Here is a 17,373-nt window from a genome sequence, read left to right as displayed (position 1 = left end):
CATCCCCCCTGGCTCATGGTCCATCACTGAGATTTATGTTCCTTGGCAAAGTAGTCCCACACTGGGGGTCCTCGGGATGCTTCCAAATTGCTCCAAATGGAGATGTTGGCAGGAGGGGTTGTGTGTCAGGAACAGCACAGGAATTTGGTGCTGAGTGAGGCTGGTAGGCTTTGTGCACCTCATATAGGAGATTTGGGGCTTGGCAGAGTTTTGCCCCATAAGTTTGAGTAATTAGACTGGTTTGATGCTTGATGAGCATGTCAAAATTGCTCAGAGTACTAATGTCTTTTCCAATCTAGTGGTAATTAGTAGAATAACTTTTTTTTTTAGCATGTTAGTTGTCTTGATACCAGTTTATTTTAGGGTCCCACCCAATTGTGGAGCTGTGAGCTGAGCACTAAAGTATTGCCTCATTGTGCTGACCTGCCCAGAGCAGATCTCTGGGTTTCTTGAGCAAGGTGCTCATGGGTGATGCCTGAATTCTCACAGTGCTTTCAGGTGTGGCACATGTCCCACGGAGGCATGCCCAAAATAATTCCCTGGAGGAAATGCATTCACAGCTGTGGTATGTGCTGCCAGTGGGTATCTGGGCCGGATGAGAGCTGCTCCAGAGGATCTGCTGGCCTGATCTGCCCAGAAGACTGCTGGAGTGGGCTGTGGTGAGGACAGAGGGGATTTCCTGTGGCTGGAAAAGCTGCTGGGAGAGCAAGGAGGATGTGCTGCCCTTAGGGCTTTGGCTCCACCATGGTTTGATGAAAGGGACTCCTGCACTTCAGGGCTGGGTGCTTGACACCCTGCCCAAGCCCCTGCCCAGCCCTGCATCCACCTTTCCCTTACACATCTCTCTTGCCCTGGTTCCTCGAGGTGGTGAGGGAGGCTGAATGACCATCTGTAGGATTTTTGATGGCTGCCTGACAGGCCTGAGTGTCCCTGGCACAGAGCAGCCACAGCCACTGCTCTGCAGCCTGGGTCTTCCTGGTTGTGTGCTGTGCCCATCCTCTGCTCCCTGGCACGGGCAGCAAGCTCCTGGTCCCTGCTTTTCCTGCACAAGCAGAAGGGTGAGAAACTCCTTAAAGACACAAAAGCTGCAGGAGGTCAGGAAATTGAAGTTTTCCCACAATTTCAGGAGCTGAGACTTTAAGAAATAGTCTGAGTACTGCAAGTTTGGCAGCCCTGCAGCTGCTCCACCCAAGAGGCAGAAGCAGAGATGGCTGGGACAGATCAGAGCAGGATTGGGTTGGAGGGCAGGGCATTGGACAGGAGTGAGCAGAGGATGGCTACAATGGGCTTTGCCAGGACAGGTCTGTGCCCAGGAGCTGAAAGCTGTTGGCAGCAGAGCTGCAGCTTTGCCTTTAGCCCTCACCATGCACTGGGGCAATGGCAAACCCCATGGAGGGACAGGCATAAACAGACTGGGGCTGGGGGAAGATCCACACTGTTAAATCCATCAGCTGCTGGAAGAAGCTCTATAAATGTCAGTGGATGAAGGCATGATTGAAAGTGTCTCTAGGACGTTTTCCAGGAATAACAACCCACAGAAGTGCTGGGGAGGGAGTGAGACCCCCAGGAACAGGGAGATGATAAGTCAGCACAGCCCAGAATGCTGCTGTGTGAGCACTTGGCCTAAAGCATTCCCCTGGCAGGGGCACAGCTTTGCTGCTCTCACACAGTGCCAGCCTGCCCAGCAGCAGCTGGGGGTTTCACAGGGCAGGCAGCAGCAGCCCTGCAGGGAATGGCACTGCCTGCTCTGGGCTTGGCACTGCAGGGACAGTAGAGCTGCCGTGGGGATTCCCAGATATCCCTTGGGCCAGGCCACAGTGGACAGGAGGAATGTCCTGCTGCTGCCATGTCTGAGCTGAATGCCTGACACAAGCTAAGGCAGGCTGTGGCAGTTTGCTGCTGCTGCCCAGCTCTGCCAGGGTGGGGGTGTTGCCTTGCCAGCCAGACTGGTTCCTCTGGCACCTTTGGCATGGCGAGGTGCCTGAAGGCAATGGAGTTCTTGGCTGGCTCAGCTGTGGCTGCTGCCTTTCCAAGGTCTGATAATGCCTCTCATCAGTGTAGGCATGCTGCTCTGGGTCTGTCCTATGGCCTCCTAGGTATTTGGCTGTGCTTCGAGGGAGATCTTTCCTCCTACAGCCTCTTCTGAGTAAAGAGACTATTTTTGGCTTTCCAGCAAGGAAGCAATGCTCAGCCCAGAAGAGTTTTGGAGACAATCCCTTTTCCTTTCACCTCCCTGCAGGATCCCCAGCCACATCCAGCACGGGCAGGGGTTTGCTGCCTTGCCCTCCTGTGTCCCCTTGAGCCCTGTCCTGGTGTGTTCTGGGTGGGGAGAGCCCTGCAGCCCCTGACCAGGCAGACCAAGAGCCACTGGCCTGGCCCTGCTCCAGGTGACAGGTCTGGGGCTGTGCTATGGCATGAGCCCAAACTATTTCAGGCAGCCTGAAGCTGCTGTGCCAGGAGAGCTCAGGAGCCCCCAGCTGCATTCCTGGGGTAACTGGAGATGGCTGCAGCCCTGCAGGGTAAGGGCAGAGCTGGGGTGAGGGAAGCTGGGGGCTGAGGGTTCATCTTACTCAGAGAAAGAAGGGGGGTTCTCTCCCGTGTCTGTCCTGTACCTTCAGCTGGGGCCAGTGAGCTCCTGAGCTGCGCCTGCCTTGGTGACCCCACACAGGCACCGGGGTCCCAGTGCTCAGAGGGTTTTGTCAGCCCAGCTCAGGGGCCAGAGCACTTCCCTGGAAACAACATCCCTGTGCTCTGCCAGCACGCTGAGCTTTCCTGCCCCACAGCCCCTGTGCAGTGGGTGCATGACAGCCCTGCTCGGTGGGAGGAGGTGGCTGGAGCCCATGGGGAGCACAGAGATGGGCTCCAGCCTCCCTGCAGCCCCAGCCCACCCTGGCTCTGGGATTCCTCAGGGCTGTGTCAGACCCCAATAAAGCTGTACAAGTTCTCATGACCTCCCGGCCTCGCAGCAGTGCTGAGCACAAGCACTGGGGCTTCTGGACACAGAGCAGACATTGCCTCTGGTGGGCTGGGAAAGCCCCTCCTGACCCACATCTCTGCCTGGCAGAGGCATCTCCAGGCTGGGCTGGTCCCAGCCTGCCTGGCTCTATCCAAGCATGGACAGCAATAGCCTGAAAGGCTATCTCCCATTCTAGGCAGGGAACATACCCTGAAAGGTAGAGCTGAGGCTGACAACCTTCTTTACTGTCTACAGAGAACCACTAGGCTGGGCTGGGACAGCTCTGGGCATGTTTGCTCTGATGAGGTGAACACCCATGCTTAGTGCAGGCTTCTGTGTCAAATTCCCCCAGCAAGGGATGGCAAAGTGGCACCCTGGCTGGAACTGGGGTGTGGGCAGATGGCCTCTTGCGCTGGGGAAGTGACAGAAGTGGGGAAGGAACTGCTCCTGGGCTGGATGGGAGTGGCACAGAGGTGGCAGCAGGAGTCACTCTTGCAAGCATCCTCACATGGGTGAGGTCAGCTCAGCCATGCTGTGACACTGGGGCTTGGTCTGGGATCATCCTCAAAAGCAGCTGAAGCAACGGCTGTTCCAGGGGATTGCTGGAGGCTTCAGCCCTAATCTCCCCGGCCCAGCATGTCTGCAGATATTGCACTGGCAGCCAGAGTCAGCCCCAGAGAAAGCCTGCAATGCCCCCCGGGGCAATACAGCTTCGGGACTGACATAGGAGACTCCTGGCACGGCTAGGTGGGTGCCAGGAGGAATGGAAATCCAAGCACCTTTGGATGTGCGTTAGACCTGAGCAGTGTCACCTGGAGCATTGCCAAGGGCTATAAAAAACGTGGGGAACTGGGCCAAAACTGGGCTGTGCCTCAGTGTGGGACACAGCTCCCTCTGGTGAGGATGCAGCTGTGGCGGGCACCGCGCGCTGGGCACCTACAGCCATCCGGTGTCCTTGGGCAGGGACTTGCAGGGAGGGGTCGCCAAGCAGTGTCAGGGCATCAGGAGTTTCAGGGGGGCTCCTGGAATTAGGTGAATTGCATCATTTTGGGGAAAAAAACATCAGAGCTGAAAATCTGCTGGGTCTCACAGAGACTGGGTGCTCGTGCTCACCTGAAGAACTCAGCAAAGCACTGCTCACTAGCAAGGGAGCCGCACGGTGGCTAGAGAAGGGAAGGGACACTGGCCTTGTCCCCAGCTCTCCCCTCGCGGCGGGGCACGGGTGGTGCCTGTGCAGCGTGCACGGCCCCGGTGGTGCTGCCCGGTGCAGCGGGGCTCCCGCGGGGCCCGGGATGCCGCAGGTGCCGCCGGGCTGTGCCGTGGGCACGAACCCGGCCCGATGTCCGCTCTGTCCCGCTGCCCCTCCCAGCGGGGACAGCACACCCCGCCCCGAGGCTTTCCGAGCCTTGCAGGGGAACTCGGGCACCCCAAAGCGAGCCCAGCCCCGCTGCGGCAGCTCCGGGCGCGGGATGGCGGGGACAGCACGGTGTCCGTCTGTCACCGCCTGTCCCCGGGCGCTGGCCGATAGATGGCGGTGCCGTATCTCGCTTGGGGACGGGCCCCGGGAGCAAGTGTCCCTGTCCCTGCTGGCAGCCCGGGGGACCGGAGCATCCCGGGCAGCACCCGGGACCCCGCTGGCCCCGCACCGCCCTCCTGCAGCCGCCCCGGCGCGGAGAAGGCTCGTCCCGGGAAGCGTCTGTGGGTTTCATTTATTGCCTAGGCGGGACACAGTGGCATCATGTCACCGGGAAGGGCTCTGGCAGGACACAGGGGCAGCTCTGACCTCCAGCAGCACTCCGTTCTGGAGGGGACAAAGATTCAGCCCCCTCTGTGGACAGGTCACCTGGATCCTTGGTAGAATCAGAGTGAATCCTTCGCGTGTCACCTGGATCCCTACTGGCAGCACTGTCCCTGATCTCACCACTGCAGGAACCTGAGGAATCAGCTGGAACATGCAGGTGCCGTCACCCTGCTCAGCCAGGTGCAGTCATCTTGTGATGCAGTGACTCAGGCACGCAGGGGAGGCGGCTCCTGCCCCTCGTGCTGCTGCCGTGTGGTGGGACAAAGCCTCGCTGGAGGCTCCACAGCACAACTAACAATGTTTTAATTACCTGATCCACGGCTGGCAACAGTTTTCTTGGCACTGGAGAGCTCTTATGTGACAACCCCATATTGCCGTTGGCAGGAAGAGCTTCCAGCATCTCCAGCACCGGAGGGCTCCACAGAGCCCCAGTGGCCAAGCAGCCTCGGCAGCTCCCAGCTCAGGGGCTGGGGTGGCTGCAGTGGGAAGCTCTGCAGAGCAGGAGCTGACACTCAAATAAAGGAGCAAGAGCTGGGCACCACACTAGCAAACAGCTGGGTCCCCAGGCTCCCAATGCAGGCAGCAAGAGGCGTCTCTGACCAGGCTGGAGTAGATTGGAGCAGGACTCAGTGATGCCTGCCCAGATCCACAAGCAGCCTGAGCAGCCTCACTGGGAGCAGGCATCTCCCTCTGCACCCGGGTGAGCTCCTTGCTGATGGCTGCAGGTGCGTGGTGGGGACAGAAGAATGAAGGATGAGAGGGGGAGGGATGACCTCAGGAGTAGAGAGGGACAGAGGAAGGGAAAAAAGGTGTCAGGAAGGAGAGGAAACCAGAGCACATCTGTGGTGCTGCAGAAGGAACAGCACTAGTTCTGTGTGATCCTGAGCATGATGGAAAGGCCACAGAAAACCTTCAATAACTGGGCTTTGGATGGACCCTCCCTAGGAGCCACTGCATGAGACAAGTTCTGCTGATGAGCTCCTCCTTGAACATGAAACTTGAGTAAAAAATACAGCTGGAGCCTGCACACAGAGTGGGTCTGAGGCCTGGGGGTTAAAATCTAGCTGCCCCAAAAGTCCCTCCTTTCCTTTAAATCAGTGCACTTAGAGAATCTCATTCCTGTTTGAAAACAATCAGCACCTTCACAGCTTGATTCCCAAATAGCAGTAAATCCCTCAGTCAACCAGGAGGAAACACACGCCCTCTGCCCCTTGTCCATGGCCATCCTCGTCGCTCCCTCCCTGATGTCCCTCAGGCCATGGCACCACCATGGTGCAGCAGGACCATGCCGAAGGAATTCCCTCCAGAGATCTCCCTGTGGCCCTCACCCTGCTGGAGGCACCCTGCTCCAGCCTGGGCTGTGGGGGACAGGGCGCATCAGGGGCGGGTGCTGCCTCCAGCACAGCCACGCAGCAACTTCCCTCCATTGTGTCTCCCCTCCCTGGGCAGCCGCTCCCATCTGCAATCTCCCACCATCTCCCTCCCACGGGGCCTCTGCCGGCTGTTCCTCCTCTTTGGAGCGTTCCACTTCCGCCACCCTGCTCTGGGCCCTCCATTACCGCCGTCTCTTTGTGCTGCTCTGTCCTCCCCAGCAGCTCAGGAGCTTTGGGCGAGGCTCTGCAGAGGGGTCCCTCCCACTAACCCCTTGCCCTTCCTCCAGTCTGAGCTGGTGGGACAGCTGGGATCTGTCCCAGGAATGGAGCTTGCTATGGTGGACATCTAGAACCTTCCAGCGCCATGAGACATCAGCCTGCGGTCAGGCCTCTCGGAATCCCCGACTGGGAGCTGTTCCAGCTCCGTGGAGGCACAGAGGGGTCAGGGTTGTGACCAGGCACCAGCTGAGAGTGCTCTGCCGCAGCTGGGTACTGTTGGTGCTGGATCATGCTGGTACTGCCTCACCTCTTGCCACACATCCGTGAGGTCCCTTGGTGTCCTTTTGCTTTACAGAACAGTCTGTGCTCTACACACTGTGACTACAGACCTGGGCAGCGTGTCCCATGCTGGGGCTCTGATCTCAGCCAGAACCTCTGGGTGCTGCTGAGATGCAGTGGATTTCTCATCAACTGCCATGTACTTTGAAGGGATGTGTTAAGCTGGGAACTCCTCTCACACACCCAGATTTTGGAGGAGCTTCTATTGTGGTTACGGTTCCTCTGGCTTGCATGCTGAAGTATGAACACACACGAGTCCCCTATTTTTGCAGACAACAGTCTGGCAGAACATGGAGGAAAATGCAACTCCTTCCTATGGCAGAGACAAATCTCTCCAGCCTGACTGCTGCTGTGAAGAAAGCGCATTACCTTTGTTCTTGACTATCCTGTTTCTACCCACGAGACCACAGGGCCTTAACCACTCATCTCTGAAAGCCAAGAGCAGGGCCTGGGCTTCCTCTCCTGCGACACCTTACTGCCATCCAGCAAACAATCAGCTGGGCGTGCCGCATCCTCTCCCAGCGCCGGCCCCGCGAAGCCTGCTGGCCTCGGGCGGCTCGCGGGACAGCGGGGTGCCGTGCCGTGCCGAGCCGTGCCGTGCCGAGCCAGGCTGGCAGCCGGGGCCTGCGGGTTCCCACTCTATCCCCGCAGTGGAAAGAATTTCTCCGGTTCCTTTCAAACAGCAAACCCCGAAGGTGCACGTTCAGTTTGAATGGTGGGCATGTGCAGTTTAAACCCGGGTTTAGTAATGTCAGCGGTGTTACCTGCTGCTTCTGCGAGGGCAGAGCCTGGTCCTCTGCTCGGGACACGGGGCTGTCACGCAACACACATGGGGAGCTCATGGGGAGGACATGGTGGGCAGCGCTGGGTCAGGGGGGTGGCATAGCCAGCCCCTGGTCTGCGTCCGTCGCGCCGGCTCCAAGAAGGCTCCGCTGGAAACAGCTTGGGAGAGCCAGGGTGGCGGCCGGGCAGATGTGCGGGACGGCACGGGAGAGCTCCCGGCGCCTTCGGTCCCCCAGCCGCCCGCGGTGCCCCGCACGGCCGCTGCTGCCGCGCTGCTCTGCGGGTGTCCGGCCCATCCCGGCGGGGCTCGGCAGCAGCCGCACGGCAGCGGCAGCGCGGCCGCCACCGCCCCGAGAGCGCCTCGGTGGCGACAGCGGGACCGGGCGGCCCGGGACGGGGCAGGCGGAAGGCGACCCCGCGGCCGGTCCCGTGGGGCTCGGGGGCCTCGGCCGCCCCCTCCCCCTGCGATCGAGCGAAATGGCTGAACATGTAGCAATAATGACCCGGCATTCAGGCTGCCCGGCCCGGCCGGCCCTAATCAGCGGCCCGCGGACCCCCCTCCTCTTCCCCTGCGCTCCCAGAATGGGGAACAAAACCCAGCACGTTTCTGCAGCCCCCGCGCATAAAGCGCCGGGCCTGGGCCTCAGTGGGGGGCAAAGCGGCCCGTCAATCTCGGCGCCGGGGCCCCTTTGTCCCTCGCCTCCCTGCCACACCTTTTGTTCCCGAATCCAATAAGCGCCTATTCCCGCTACCTTCCTCGGCGGCTCCTTTCAGCGCCGGCCCGTCGGCCACAATGGGCCCGGCTCTGAGCTACGCGGCCCCATTCAGCGCCCTTGGCACGCTCACAAGCCGGCCGGGCCGCACTGCCCCGCGGGCACGACGCGGCGACCGCCCCGCCGCCGGGCACGGGCCCCGGCCCCTCCGCCGGGCACCGGCCGCTGGACGAAGGAGGATCGGGCGGCGAGTATTGCACCTGGTTTATTGACTGACTGGGCGAGCTGGCGCTGGCAGTGACCGATACAGAGTAGATAGAGGAGCCGCGGCACTAGCGGGCCCCGCCGTCGGCTTTTTACAAGCAAAGCTGCTCCGCTGGCGCGGCGCGATCGGCTCCGGCCCGCCCGGCCCGCCCGGCCGTCGCGGCGGCTCCGCGGGGCGGCGGCGCTTCGCTGCGGGTTCGCGCGGCCCCGTCCCGCCGCCGCTCCGCTCCGTCCGTCGCCGGCCCCGCACCGATGCTCGCGGGAGCGCCGGGGTCCCGCCGCGCCGTCCCGCCGCCGCCGCCTCCGCTCCAGGGCGCGTGGCGCGCAGCCGGGATGCGGTGCGGGTGCTAACGGGGCCGCGGAGCCGCCGGGCCGTCCTGTCGGTCCGCTCCCGACCCTCAGTGCGTGCGGGCTACCAGGCCCGAATGCCCTGCAGTGCGCCCTGGCCGCAGGAAGGCCCCGCCGCCGGCTGGTGCAGCGGCTGACCGCCGCCGCTGAAACCGCCGAGGCCGCCCACGTTCACGAAGGGGCTGGCGGCCGCCGCCGGGCTGCAGGCGGCTTGCATGGACGCGCCGCCGGTGCCCGCCGGGTAGGTGCAGCCGTAGCCGGGGTTGTAGGAGGCTGCGTTGCCGTAGCCGTAGGCGGGGAAGCCATTGTAGGAGTAGGGCCCGTTGTACGCCGAGCTGTAGCCCTGCGACCCGCCGAGGCACGGCTTGCCGTCACGGACCAGCACGGGCACGGCCACCCTGCGCGGCGGCGGCGGGGCCGCGGGGCCGCCCAGCTCCAGCGACTTGTCCTGCCGCTGCCGCTTGCACTTGTAGCGCCGGTTCTGGAACCAGATCTTCACCTGCGTGGAGGTGAGCTTGAGGCTGCTGGCCAGGTGCTCCCGCTCGGGCGCCGACAGGTAACGCTGCTGCTTGAACCGGCGCTCCAGCTCGAAGACCTGCGCCTGGGAGAAGAGTACGCGCGGCTTCCTCCGGCTCCGCTGCTTCGGCCTCTCCGTCTCCTCCGCCTTCTCCGCTGAGTCCAGCGGCTTCTTCAGGACGCAGCTCTCTGTACGGGGGAACGAAGGTCACGGGTGCGCCTAGCCGACGCCGGGCGCTCGCTGCTCCCGGCGGGCCCCACCGGCGGACGAGGGCTCCGCGCCCGGCCGGCCCCGCGCCGCTACGCGCCCGTCGGGGCACCGCGGTGCGGGCGGGGAGGCAGCGCTGGGACCGGCCGTCTCGGGCACCGCCTGTGTTTGCGAGGGCTCGATTCGGGCCGCGGGGCCGGGCACGTTCCCGCACCTCCGGGCCGGCTGCGGCGTTACCGCTGCGGCACCGCGAGGAGAGCTCCGCGCCGCGCACAGCGCCGGGCACCTGCTCCGCCGCCGGGCTCCGCCGCAGCGGGTGCGGATTGGGCCTAACCCGACCCGTTCCTTCCCCTCCGCTACCTAAATTGCAGAGCCCGGGCCTGATCCGACACCTCCGGACTGGGGCCATGCGGAGGCATTACCCAGGGAGGAGGCGAGCGAGGCGCGGAGGAGGGCGGTGGCAGCCCCGCGACGTGCCTGTCCCAGCCCGACATGGCCAAGGGACACGGGGCAGGCTACAGGGACCTGGGCTTCGCGGGGCGATGCCCGAGGGCTGGGAATGCACCGCGGGAAGGCAGCGCGGGGCCCGTCTCGGCGGGGCGGTGCAGTGCGGGGAGCGCGGCGGAGCCGATACTCACTTGGGTCTCGGACCGCCGGCTCCAGCTCTTCTCCCGGGCCGGGAGCCTCGCAGGAGCTGCGCAGCACGGCGTGAACGTAGTTGTCGGCGGAGATCCGCGCGTCCGCCTGGCTGCCGGGCGCTGCCATGGGGCTCAAGTAGGAGAGCTTTTCCTCCTCCTCTTCCTCCTCGCCGTCGGAGAAGCGGGCGCCGTCGGCGGCCGCCAGCAGGCAGGCAGCGGGTTGGAAGTGGTGCTCCAGGTGGTGCGGGAGCTGGGCCCCATAGTGCGGGTCCTGCTGCTGCTCCAGGTTGAGGATGTCTTTGACAGAGAAGGGTGTGGAGGTGACGGGGCTCGGTAACATCATCGGGGCAGCGCAAGCGGCCAGGCAGTCCCGCGGGCCCGGCGGCGCTCGGGCGGCTGCTCGGCGGGGAGCGCCGCGCCCGGTGCGGGGGGAGCAGGCAGCGCCGAGAGACGAGGGGCCGCGCCTGCTTCTGTCTAAGTTGCCTCCATTAGCTCGGCGCTGGGGGTCTGCGTTTTGTTACAGCTTCTGCAGGGACAGCCAAAGGCTCGGGAGCCTCCTCTGCCCCGGGCCGGCACGTCACGGCAAGGAGGGGCCGGGGGCGGCCTCACCATTGGAAAGAGGGGGAGGCAGAGCCGGCCCCCTGCCCGGCTCCGGCCGCCCGGCCAGAAATAGCAATGTATTAAGGCTGCACTCGGGGAGGCTGCTTTCCCGCAGAGCGCCCCGCCGGCCCGGCACCCGCCCGGCGGGCGCGGGGACGGTGCGCCGGGGTCGGGGTGTCCGCAGAGAGCCGCGGCAGCCGCCGCCGCGCCCCCCAGTGCTAAGCACGTGTAGGTAGGTAGGGATCCCCGCCCGGGCGCGCCCCGCTGACCCCTGCCCGCACACGGCTCGGTCCGGCCCCGGCAGGGACCGACATGTGCGGCCCCACCAGCCCGGCCTCCCGCCCCACCAGCACGGCTCCGCAAGTGCCTCCGGCGGCCCAGGGCGCGTAGCGGAGGGGAGGTCCAGGCGCCTCCGCCAGCCCGCGCCCCTCCCGCAGCCGACGGCGACCCCGCCGTCCCGGACGGGCCGTAGCCATGCGACGTACACGTAGCCGACCCATCCTCATCCCCCTGCACCTCCGGTCCCTTCGCCGGTGTCCCCGCAAATATCCCCGCGATCGGCCAGTCTGCAGGCCGGCCCAGCTCGCCGCAGCCGGTGCGGCACTCGTTCGCACAGGGGAAAGCACGCTTCTCCCGCCGGATCGGGCCCCGCAGCCCGCGACCGCCGTGCCCAGTCGGGGCGGACCGGGCCGGGCCGGGTGGGCAGCCCGGGACTGCGGTAACGCGGGGCTAGGTGGGGAGCGCGATACCGCGATCGTCTCTGTTTCCTTTCGTTGTTTTTCGTTTTCTTTCGTTTCGTTTCGTTTTCTTTCGTTTCTCCCACGGGTAACGAGCGGCCAGCGGCTCCGCGGAGCCACCTCGCCACCGTGGCGGCGGGTGACGCACCGAATGAGCCTGCCGAGCTCTTCCGCACTGAGAAGTTCCCGGGAACAGGACTTCGCCGGGCACCGGCCGAGCCCCGCGGTGATGCGGGGGTGCCGCGGCCCCCCGGCGCTCCCCGCGGCTCCCGGACTTTTGCACGGGCTCGGGGCTGCCGCGGCGCGGGGAGCGGGCGCACCGAGGGATGGGCAGGGGGTCTTTGGTGAGATTTTTCGTTGTGATTAAAATCCTGCTGCCCCGCAGGGCTTGGATCGGCGACGAGGGGAGGCCACCGGAGCCGGGCGCGTACGCCGGGCAGGTGAGTGTCCCGGCGCCGGGGCTTCGCGGGGCCTTCCCGGGAGTTTCTCTCGTGTTGTTAACGTCCGGCGTCTCCACTGTTTAGCGGCTCTGTCGGTGCCCTCGTATCTACGTCTTTCTGCACGTCCCAGAGACGGATTTACTGGGGCGCAGCCCGGGACAGGAGCCCGAGTGCCGCGCTCTTCGCCGCAGCTCATGTGCTGCCGGTCCCGCGGCGCACCGGACCGCTGCCATCACGCAGCTTCAAACCCCTCGCCACATAAATATGACGAGTCGGTCTCTTCTCGCCGCTCCCCGTGGGAGACGCCTTCCTGCTGTCCGGACGGTGGACGGGGGAAGGGCGGCCGCAGTAAGCAGGCCTGACTGGGGCCCGACTCTGCCCTGTGCCGCCGGTGCGCAGAGAAGCTCGGCATTGCGTCGCTGCCGGGACTCCGAAAATAATTAGTAACAATTAGCTCCTTATCTGTGTTACACATCCGCCACCGTCCCGGGCCACTCCCGCCCGCCTCGGGGCCCCGGGCCCGGGAAGGTGCAGGCGCGGGGCCCGCAGGCAGCGCGGTGAGCGGCCGGGCTCTGCACAGCGCCGCGCTGCCCGGGAGCTCCCCTGCGGCCGAGCTTCCCGGCGGGGAGAGCAGCGTCAAGGGCCGCTGCCCTCGGTGGTGGCGGCCATAAGAACTGCCGGGCCACCGCCGGTGTCCGCCTGCCCGACCGTGTGCGGGAGCAGCAGCCGCCGTGCTGAGGGCCGCACCCCGGCAGTGTCTGACTCGTGTGGCGCCATCGCGCTCAGGGATCCCGGACGGGCCGATCGCCGGGCGCGGCCTGCGGGCTCTGGGATCCTGGGTCGGACAGAAAAGGGCGCATCGGGATTTCTCCCAGGTGGTACGAGTGGTTCTCCCGCTGGGACCCACTCATTTGTGCTGCTGCCGGCCACACGGACTGCGCGGGGAGCCCGCGCCCGACGGAGGGAGCAAGCCGCGGCCGGGCCTTCTCTGGGCCTCACCCTCCGCCAGTCTCCCGGTGCGGTAACTGCGCCCGCGCCTTCCCCCCATGCCAGCATGCCCCCGTTAGTGGAGGCGGATCGGTGGTGAGTTCCCGGCTAGAAAAGCCGGGCAAGCGGGGAGATGGTCGGGCCCGACCGTGCCCGTGCCGAGGCGGCTGACGCCGAGGAGCACGGCCGGACCGGGACGAGCGGTACGGAGGTACAGAATCTAGGGGGAGGAAGGAGCAGGGCAGCCCGGTACCTGCCGGCGGGTCTCAGCCCGGGTTGCGGCTGCAGGGCTTTCCCAAGCCGGCTGGGCTGGGGTCACCGGGCTATTAATGGTTATTTTATTTATATCATTAGCGGCGTCCCCTGAGCTCTGTTTACAGCAGGGCCTTGTTGTCCCGGCCGCTCCTGCGCTCTGTTTAGACAGGGGATTATTGTAATGGATGGAACTCGCCGTGCGGATGCTGCAGCGGAGCCAAGAGAGCCAAGAGCCTCCCCCCGGGCCCGGGGAGCGAGCAGCAGCCCCGCTGCAGCCGCGCACACCGCGGCGGGCGGGCGAGGGAGCGAGCAGCCCGCTCTCGCCCGAGGGCCCGGCCGCAGGCAGCCCGGTAGCAGCGGCCACGCCCGGGGGTCTCGCTCGGGGCGATGCTATCAGCACCGGGGCTGCTAATTGCTCCATTAGTCTTGCGGGTGCGGAGTGCTGGAGCCGGCCCCGCGCTAATGGCCGTAAACAAACAAACACGCTAATCCGGCCCTGTCTCCAGCCCCAGTGTTCGGAGAGCCAGCGGGGCACGGCGGCGGGAGGCGCTGGGCGGGCGGCACCCACCTGCCCGCCGCCCCGGGAGCCCGGCGGCCCGCGGGCTGGGGCCGTAGCCGGAGCGGACCCGCGCCGCCGGGAGCTGCCCCCCGCGCCCGGCTCTATTTACACAGAGCCTGCCCTTGTGTAAACGCTGCGCGCCGTGGTTTATCTCAGGGCCCGTCTGGTTCTCGTTCTCTGTCAGCAGCGCCCCGTGAAGGATGGCCCTTTCCCAGGAGTTCGGTCCTGATTTATGTGAGAACCGCAGCGCGCCGGGGACGCCCCCGCACGGCGGGGCCGGCGACGCGACGCGGAGAGGCGGCGGGTCCCGGGACAGCGACCCGCCGCCGGGGCTGCCGCTGGGGCCGTCCCGTGCAGCCCGCACCGGCTCCGCACGGCTCGGTCACCTGCCGGCAGCGGACCCCGCGGTACGGTCCTGTCCGGCCGGGCCCGGCACGGCACAGCGCTCCGCCGTCTCCGGGGTCCGGGTCTCCCCGCACACAGCCTCGGCGCCCCTCTCGGTGCCCAGCGGGCGCGCCCTGAGGGGCTCCGTGAGGAGCGCACACGGGGCGGCTCCGCCGCAGCTCCCAACCCGCACTCACTCCCTGAGTGCGCCCACCTGGTCACCGCGCCCGGGGGAAAGGATGGCGTTTATCCCTGCCCTGCCACCTGCACAGGAATGGCTCTTTTTCACAACTTTGAAAATAAACATTATCTGTATTCCTCAGGAGAGGAGAGAGCTTCTGCAGGCAGTGGAGCCAGGTCCAGACAGAGGATGCAGCATGCTCACCCAGCAACAGGCTGGCTCCTTGTCTCACTGCTTTGTCCCATCTGTGCCCAGGCAGTGCCTGCACCATCCTGTTCACTCAGGTCTGCCACTTGACACCTGCCTGCATCTCTCCAAATCCTCAGAACAGCTGGCTTGGTTTGGCCGAGAGCCACCCAACTAATGCCCATTTTATTGAGAAATACATCATTGCAAATATCTGCTTTTCTTCAGTATTTTTTTTCTCCATTGACATTGTCTGATTTACTTTTGCTTCACAGTTCTTGCGGGGATGCATGGCTTGGAAATACATCCCGAAACAAAGCCTCAGTGGAAAATAAATGTGTTTTCTAAAGGTCAGAATCAGACTCTAACATCCTACACTATATTTTTAAGGTGGGAGGTTGGTTTGAGAGATACCACTAGCTGTGTGAAACATTCAGTGTTCAGCACTTTGAGGGATAGGAGCAGCAAATGCAAAGGTGCAGCCCATTGCAGCAAGGGGAGCTCGGTAGGCTTGGACACCAAAGGGGAGGTTGCCCTTGATTTCAGTGCCAGATGGGCCTCTGAAACTGAGGCTCACATGCTGAGCTTGGTGAGAGCCACCTTGCAGGAGCAGGTAAAGGTCATCCTTCATCTAAGGCAATGCAGGATAGGAAATGCCAGTGCCAAGGACCCCCTCCTGCCTGCTTTTATTTGGCATCTCTTGTGCACAAAGGATATCCAGGCTTCACAAAGCTACCCTGCTGCATAACAGCCCAATGACTAGGGATGTGCAAAGAGTAGCAGAACACCTCTTTCTCTGGCTTAGAAGCTGTCATAAATCACAGTTACTGACCGTGTGATGAGAGGGTCCCTGTGCAGCTGAAGGAGGACACAGCTACAGGCACACGTACACCACCCTGTTGGTGGAGCACACCCCACAGCCTTTCTGGGAGTACCTTTGCTCCGTGTCTCAGAAGCCATTGCTGTGTGTTTGTGTCCGTGAGGTTGAGAAGCTGAGCTGAAATTCATCCTTCGGCAGAGGCCCAGCACGAGGCTTGCTCACCGCTCGCATCCCCAGGCCTGCGTACCACTTGCATCCCATAGCGCTTAAGTGGAGCCTAAGTGGACCCTGGGCCTTGTGCTGGCGACCTGCCCAGTGCTGGATTTCAGCTCTGAGCCCAGACCTGCCGCTCTGATTCATGCGCAAAATCCCGCTGAGGTCAGCGGGTTTCATCCTGCTCCCACCACAGCCCGCGGGACAGTTCACACGAGAGTGGCAGGGTCAGGCTCTGTGTTTGCGTGTGCCACAGAAAATGGAACAATTAAGATTAAACCAATTAAATTTTAACAGGTCTGGAAAGCGTTTTATTACATAATAAACTGGAGGGATTAACTGTGTCGGGCTTTGCTGTGTGTGTGCTGGTGGAGAGGTTCCTTGCTGTCCGCAGCACTTGGTGTTCCTCCGGGCAGGAGACCTCCCTGCACTGCTGCTGCTGGCAAACACGGGCTGGGAATGCAGCTGCATGCTGCCTCCTGCTCCTGTCCAGCTCTGTCCCCCAAAGCATTCTGGGTGCAATGCTTTTCTGAGCCCAAGCAAAGCATTTTCTAGAAAAAATTGCAAATTATATGGTGGCTATTTCTGTGGCTTTCTTCAAGGAGAGGGAAGCGCTCATGCTTCTGTACAGACGTGCTGGTGAGGAGCAAGTGGCTGGGCTGGCTCTGTGCAAGGTGGTGACAGATGTCTCATCTTGGAAATGGAGCTGATAAGTTACTCTTGTTTAGGGCATCTGCCTGGCAGCCAGTCCCCACTTCTCTCCCTGCTTAATCAAGATTCCTCCGGCTGTTCCCATGCAGATGAAGCCATCCTGGCCATGGCTACCCCGGAGCTGGCAAAATTGTAAAAAAAAGGGTCCACAGCTCTGGGTTTGCAGAGTGGTTTCAGGGAAATTGAGCTGAAAAAGGATGCAGGAATCAGCTTTAGCAGAAATGATGCTGCAACCTTGGCTGAGCGCATCCATAGGGAGGTGCACAGACCTCTGTGTGGTGGCATTCCTCAACTCTGCTGGCATTTGTCTGTAGGGCTGTCATTTGCTCTGAGGGGCACCCACAGCCAGTGGCTGTTGCACTGTTTCATCTTCCCAAATGTGATTTGAGGCTGACCAGCTCAGGAGGATTGGACACAAATATCCTCTGTCATGCAACAACCTGCACTTGGGGGCTGGGGAAGCTCGTAATTTCTGTCTCTTCTGGGTAAATATGAGTTAAAAGCCTGACAGGCTCAGCCCAAACACATTTTGCACTATCCTTCCAGAGGCCACAGCAGGCCAGCTTCCAATGCTCTGGTGGGTTTTCTCTGGAAGTAGAAAGGTTGCTGTGGCTGGAGACTGCGGCATGTTCAGTGGCAGTGAAGGCAAACTGCTCCCTGGCTGATTACCATGCCTGGAAAGGTTAAAGGCAGAGCATGTGCTTGGCCTGCACATGTCTAATAAATGCCCATTCTTTTGTTTTCCTTTGAAATACTTTTTGTATTTAGCCATGGCTGCTCATGTGGTTCCCTCCTGAGCCCAGATCCTCACCGACAGCCTGTACAAATAGGGCAGCCCCTGTGTCCTGCACACGGGAAGGCAGATAGGAGAGTTGGAAGATTCTGTTAATAGTTTATCCTAATGAATTATCCTGGCAATTACTGTGCAGAAATTGTTAGTGTATCCTGATGATTCAGAACTTTCTAACAACAACTCTGGACTAAACTATAAACTGTTTTTCTATCTTGGAGTGGAGACTTGAGAGAGGACTCCTAATTGTTCTCATCCCCTCCGGGGCCATAGCTGGATTATCCCACACAGGCTTCTCTGCAAACTTGTTTTTAGTCTATCAGTGGGCCTTTCTCAGACCAAAGAGATGGGG

General features: G+C 62.6%; 2 protein-coding genes across 2 annotated transcripts; one reads left to right on the top strand and one right to left on the bottom strand.

The window, feature by feature from the left end:
* Positions 1 to 8,660: 8,660 nt before the first annotated feature.
* Positions 8,661 to 10,647, bottom strand: NKX2-3 (NK2 homeobox 3). The gene is made up of 2 exons (XM_059477215.1): positions 10,159 to 10,647; positions 8,661 to 9,501 (listed from the first exon to the last, which is right to left on the bottom strand). Exons 1-2 carry the CDS (start codon positions 10,499 to 10,501, stop codon positions 8,861 to 8,863), a joined length of 984 nt encoding a protein of 327 aa, XP_059333198.1. The 5' UTR covers positions 10,502 to 10,647; the 3' UTR covers positions 8,661 to 8,860.
* Positions 10,648 to 11,471: 824 nt separating this feature from the next.
* LOC132076354 (uncharacterized) lies at positions 11,472 to 15,777 on the top strand. The gene is made up of 5 exons (XM_059477395.1): positions 11,472 to 11,935; positions 12,020 to 12,283; positions 14,444 to 14,585; positions 14,763 to 14,837; positions 15,312 to 15,777. Exons 1-5 carry the CDS (start codon positions 11,822 to 11,824, stop codon positions 15,347 to 15,349), a joined length of 633 nt encoding a protein of 210 aa, XP_059333378.1. The 5' UTR covers positions 11,472 to 11,821; the 3' UTR covers positions 15,350 to 15,777.
* Positions 15,778 to 17,373: the final 1,596 nt, after the last annotated feature.

This window comes from Ammospiza nelsoni, chromosome 8 (genome assembly GCF_027579445.1).
Source record: "Ammospiza nelsoni isolate bAmmNel1 chromosome 8, bAmmNel1.pri, whole genome shotgun sequence".
NCBI classification, from domain to species: domain Eukaryota; kingdom Metazoa; phylum Chordata; class Aves; order Passeriformes; family Passerellidae; genus Ammospiza; species Ammospiza nelsoni.
Note: the sequence above shows the minus strand (reverse complement) of the source record. Positions and strands in the feature narration are given on the sequence as shown.

What these genes read in the sequence shown, in the direction of transcription:
- NKX2-3 (XM_059477215.1), bottom strand. Translation starts at nt 10,501, where the DNA reads ATGATGTTACCGAGCCCCGTCACCTCCACACCCTTCTCTGTCAAAGAC. An exon ending in GCCGGCGGTCCGAGACCCAA is followed by an intron (nt 9,502 to 10,158) that starts GTGAGTATCGGC and finishes TCCCCCGTACAG; the next exon opens with AGAGCTGCGTCCTGAAGAAG.
- LOC132076354 (XM_059477395.1), top strand. Translation starts at nt 11,822, where the DNA reads ATGGGCAGGGGGTCTTTGGTGAGATTTTTCGTTGTGATTAAAATCCTG. An exon ending in GCACCATCCTGTTCACTCAG is followed by an intron (nt 14,586 to 14,762) that starts GTCTGCCACTTG and finishes TTTGCTTCACAG; the next exon opens with TTCTTGCGGGGATGCATGGC. An exon ending in AATAAATGTGTTTTCTAAAG is followed by an intron (nt 14,838 to 15,311) that starts GTCAGAATCAGA and finishes CATAAATCACAG; the next exon opens with TTACTGACCGTGTGATGAGA.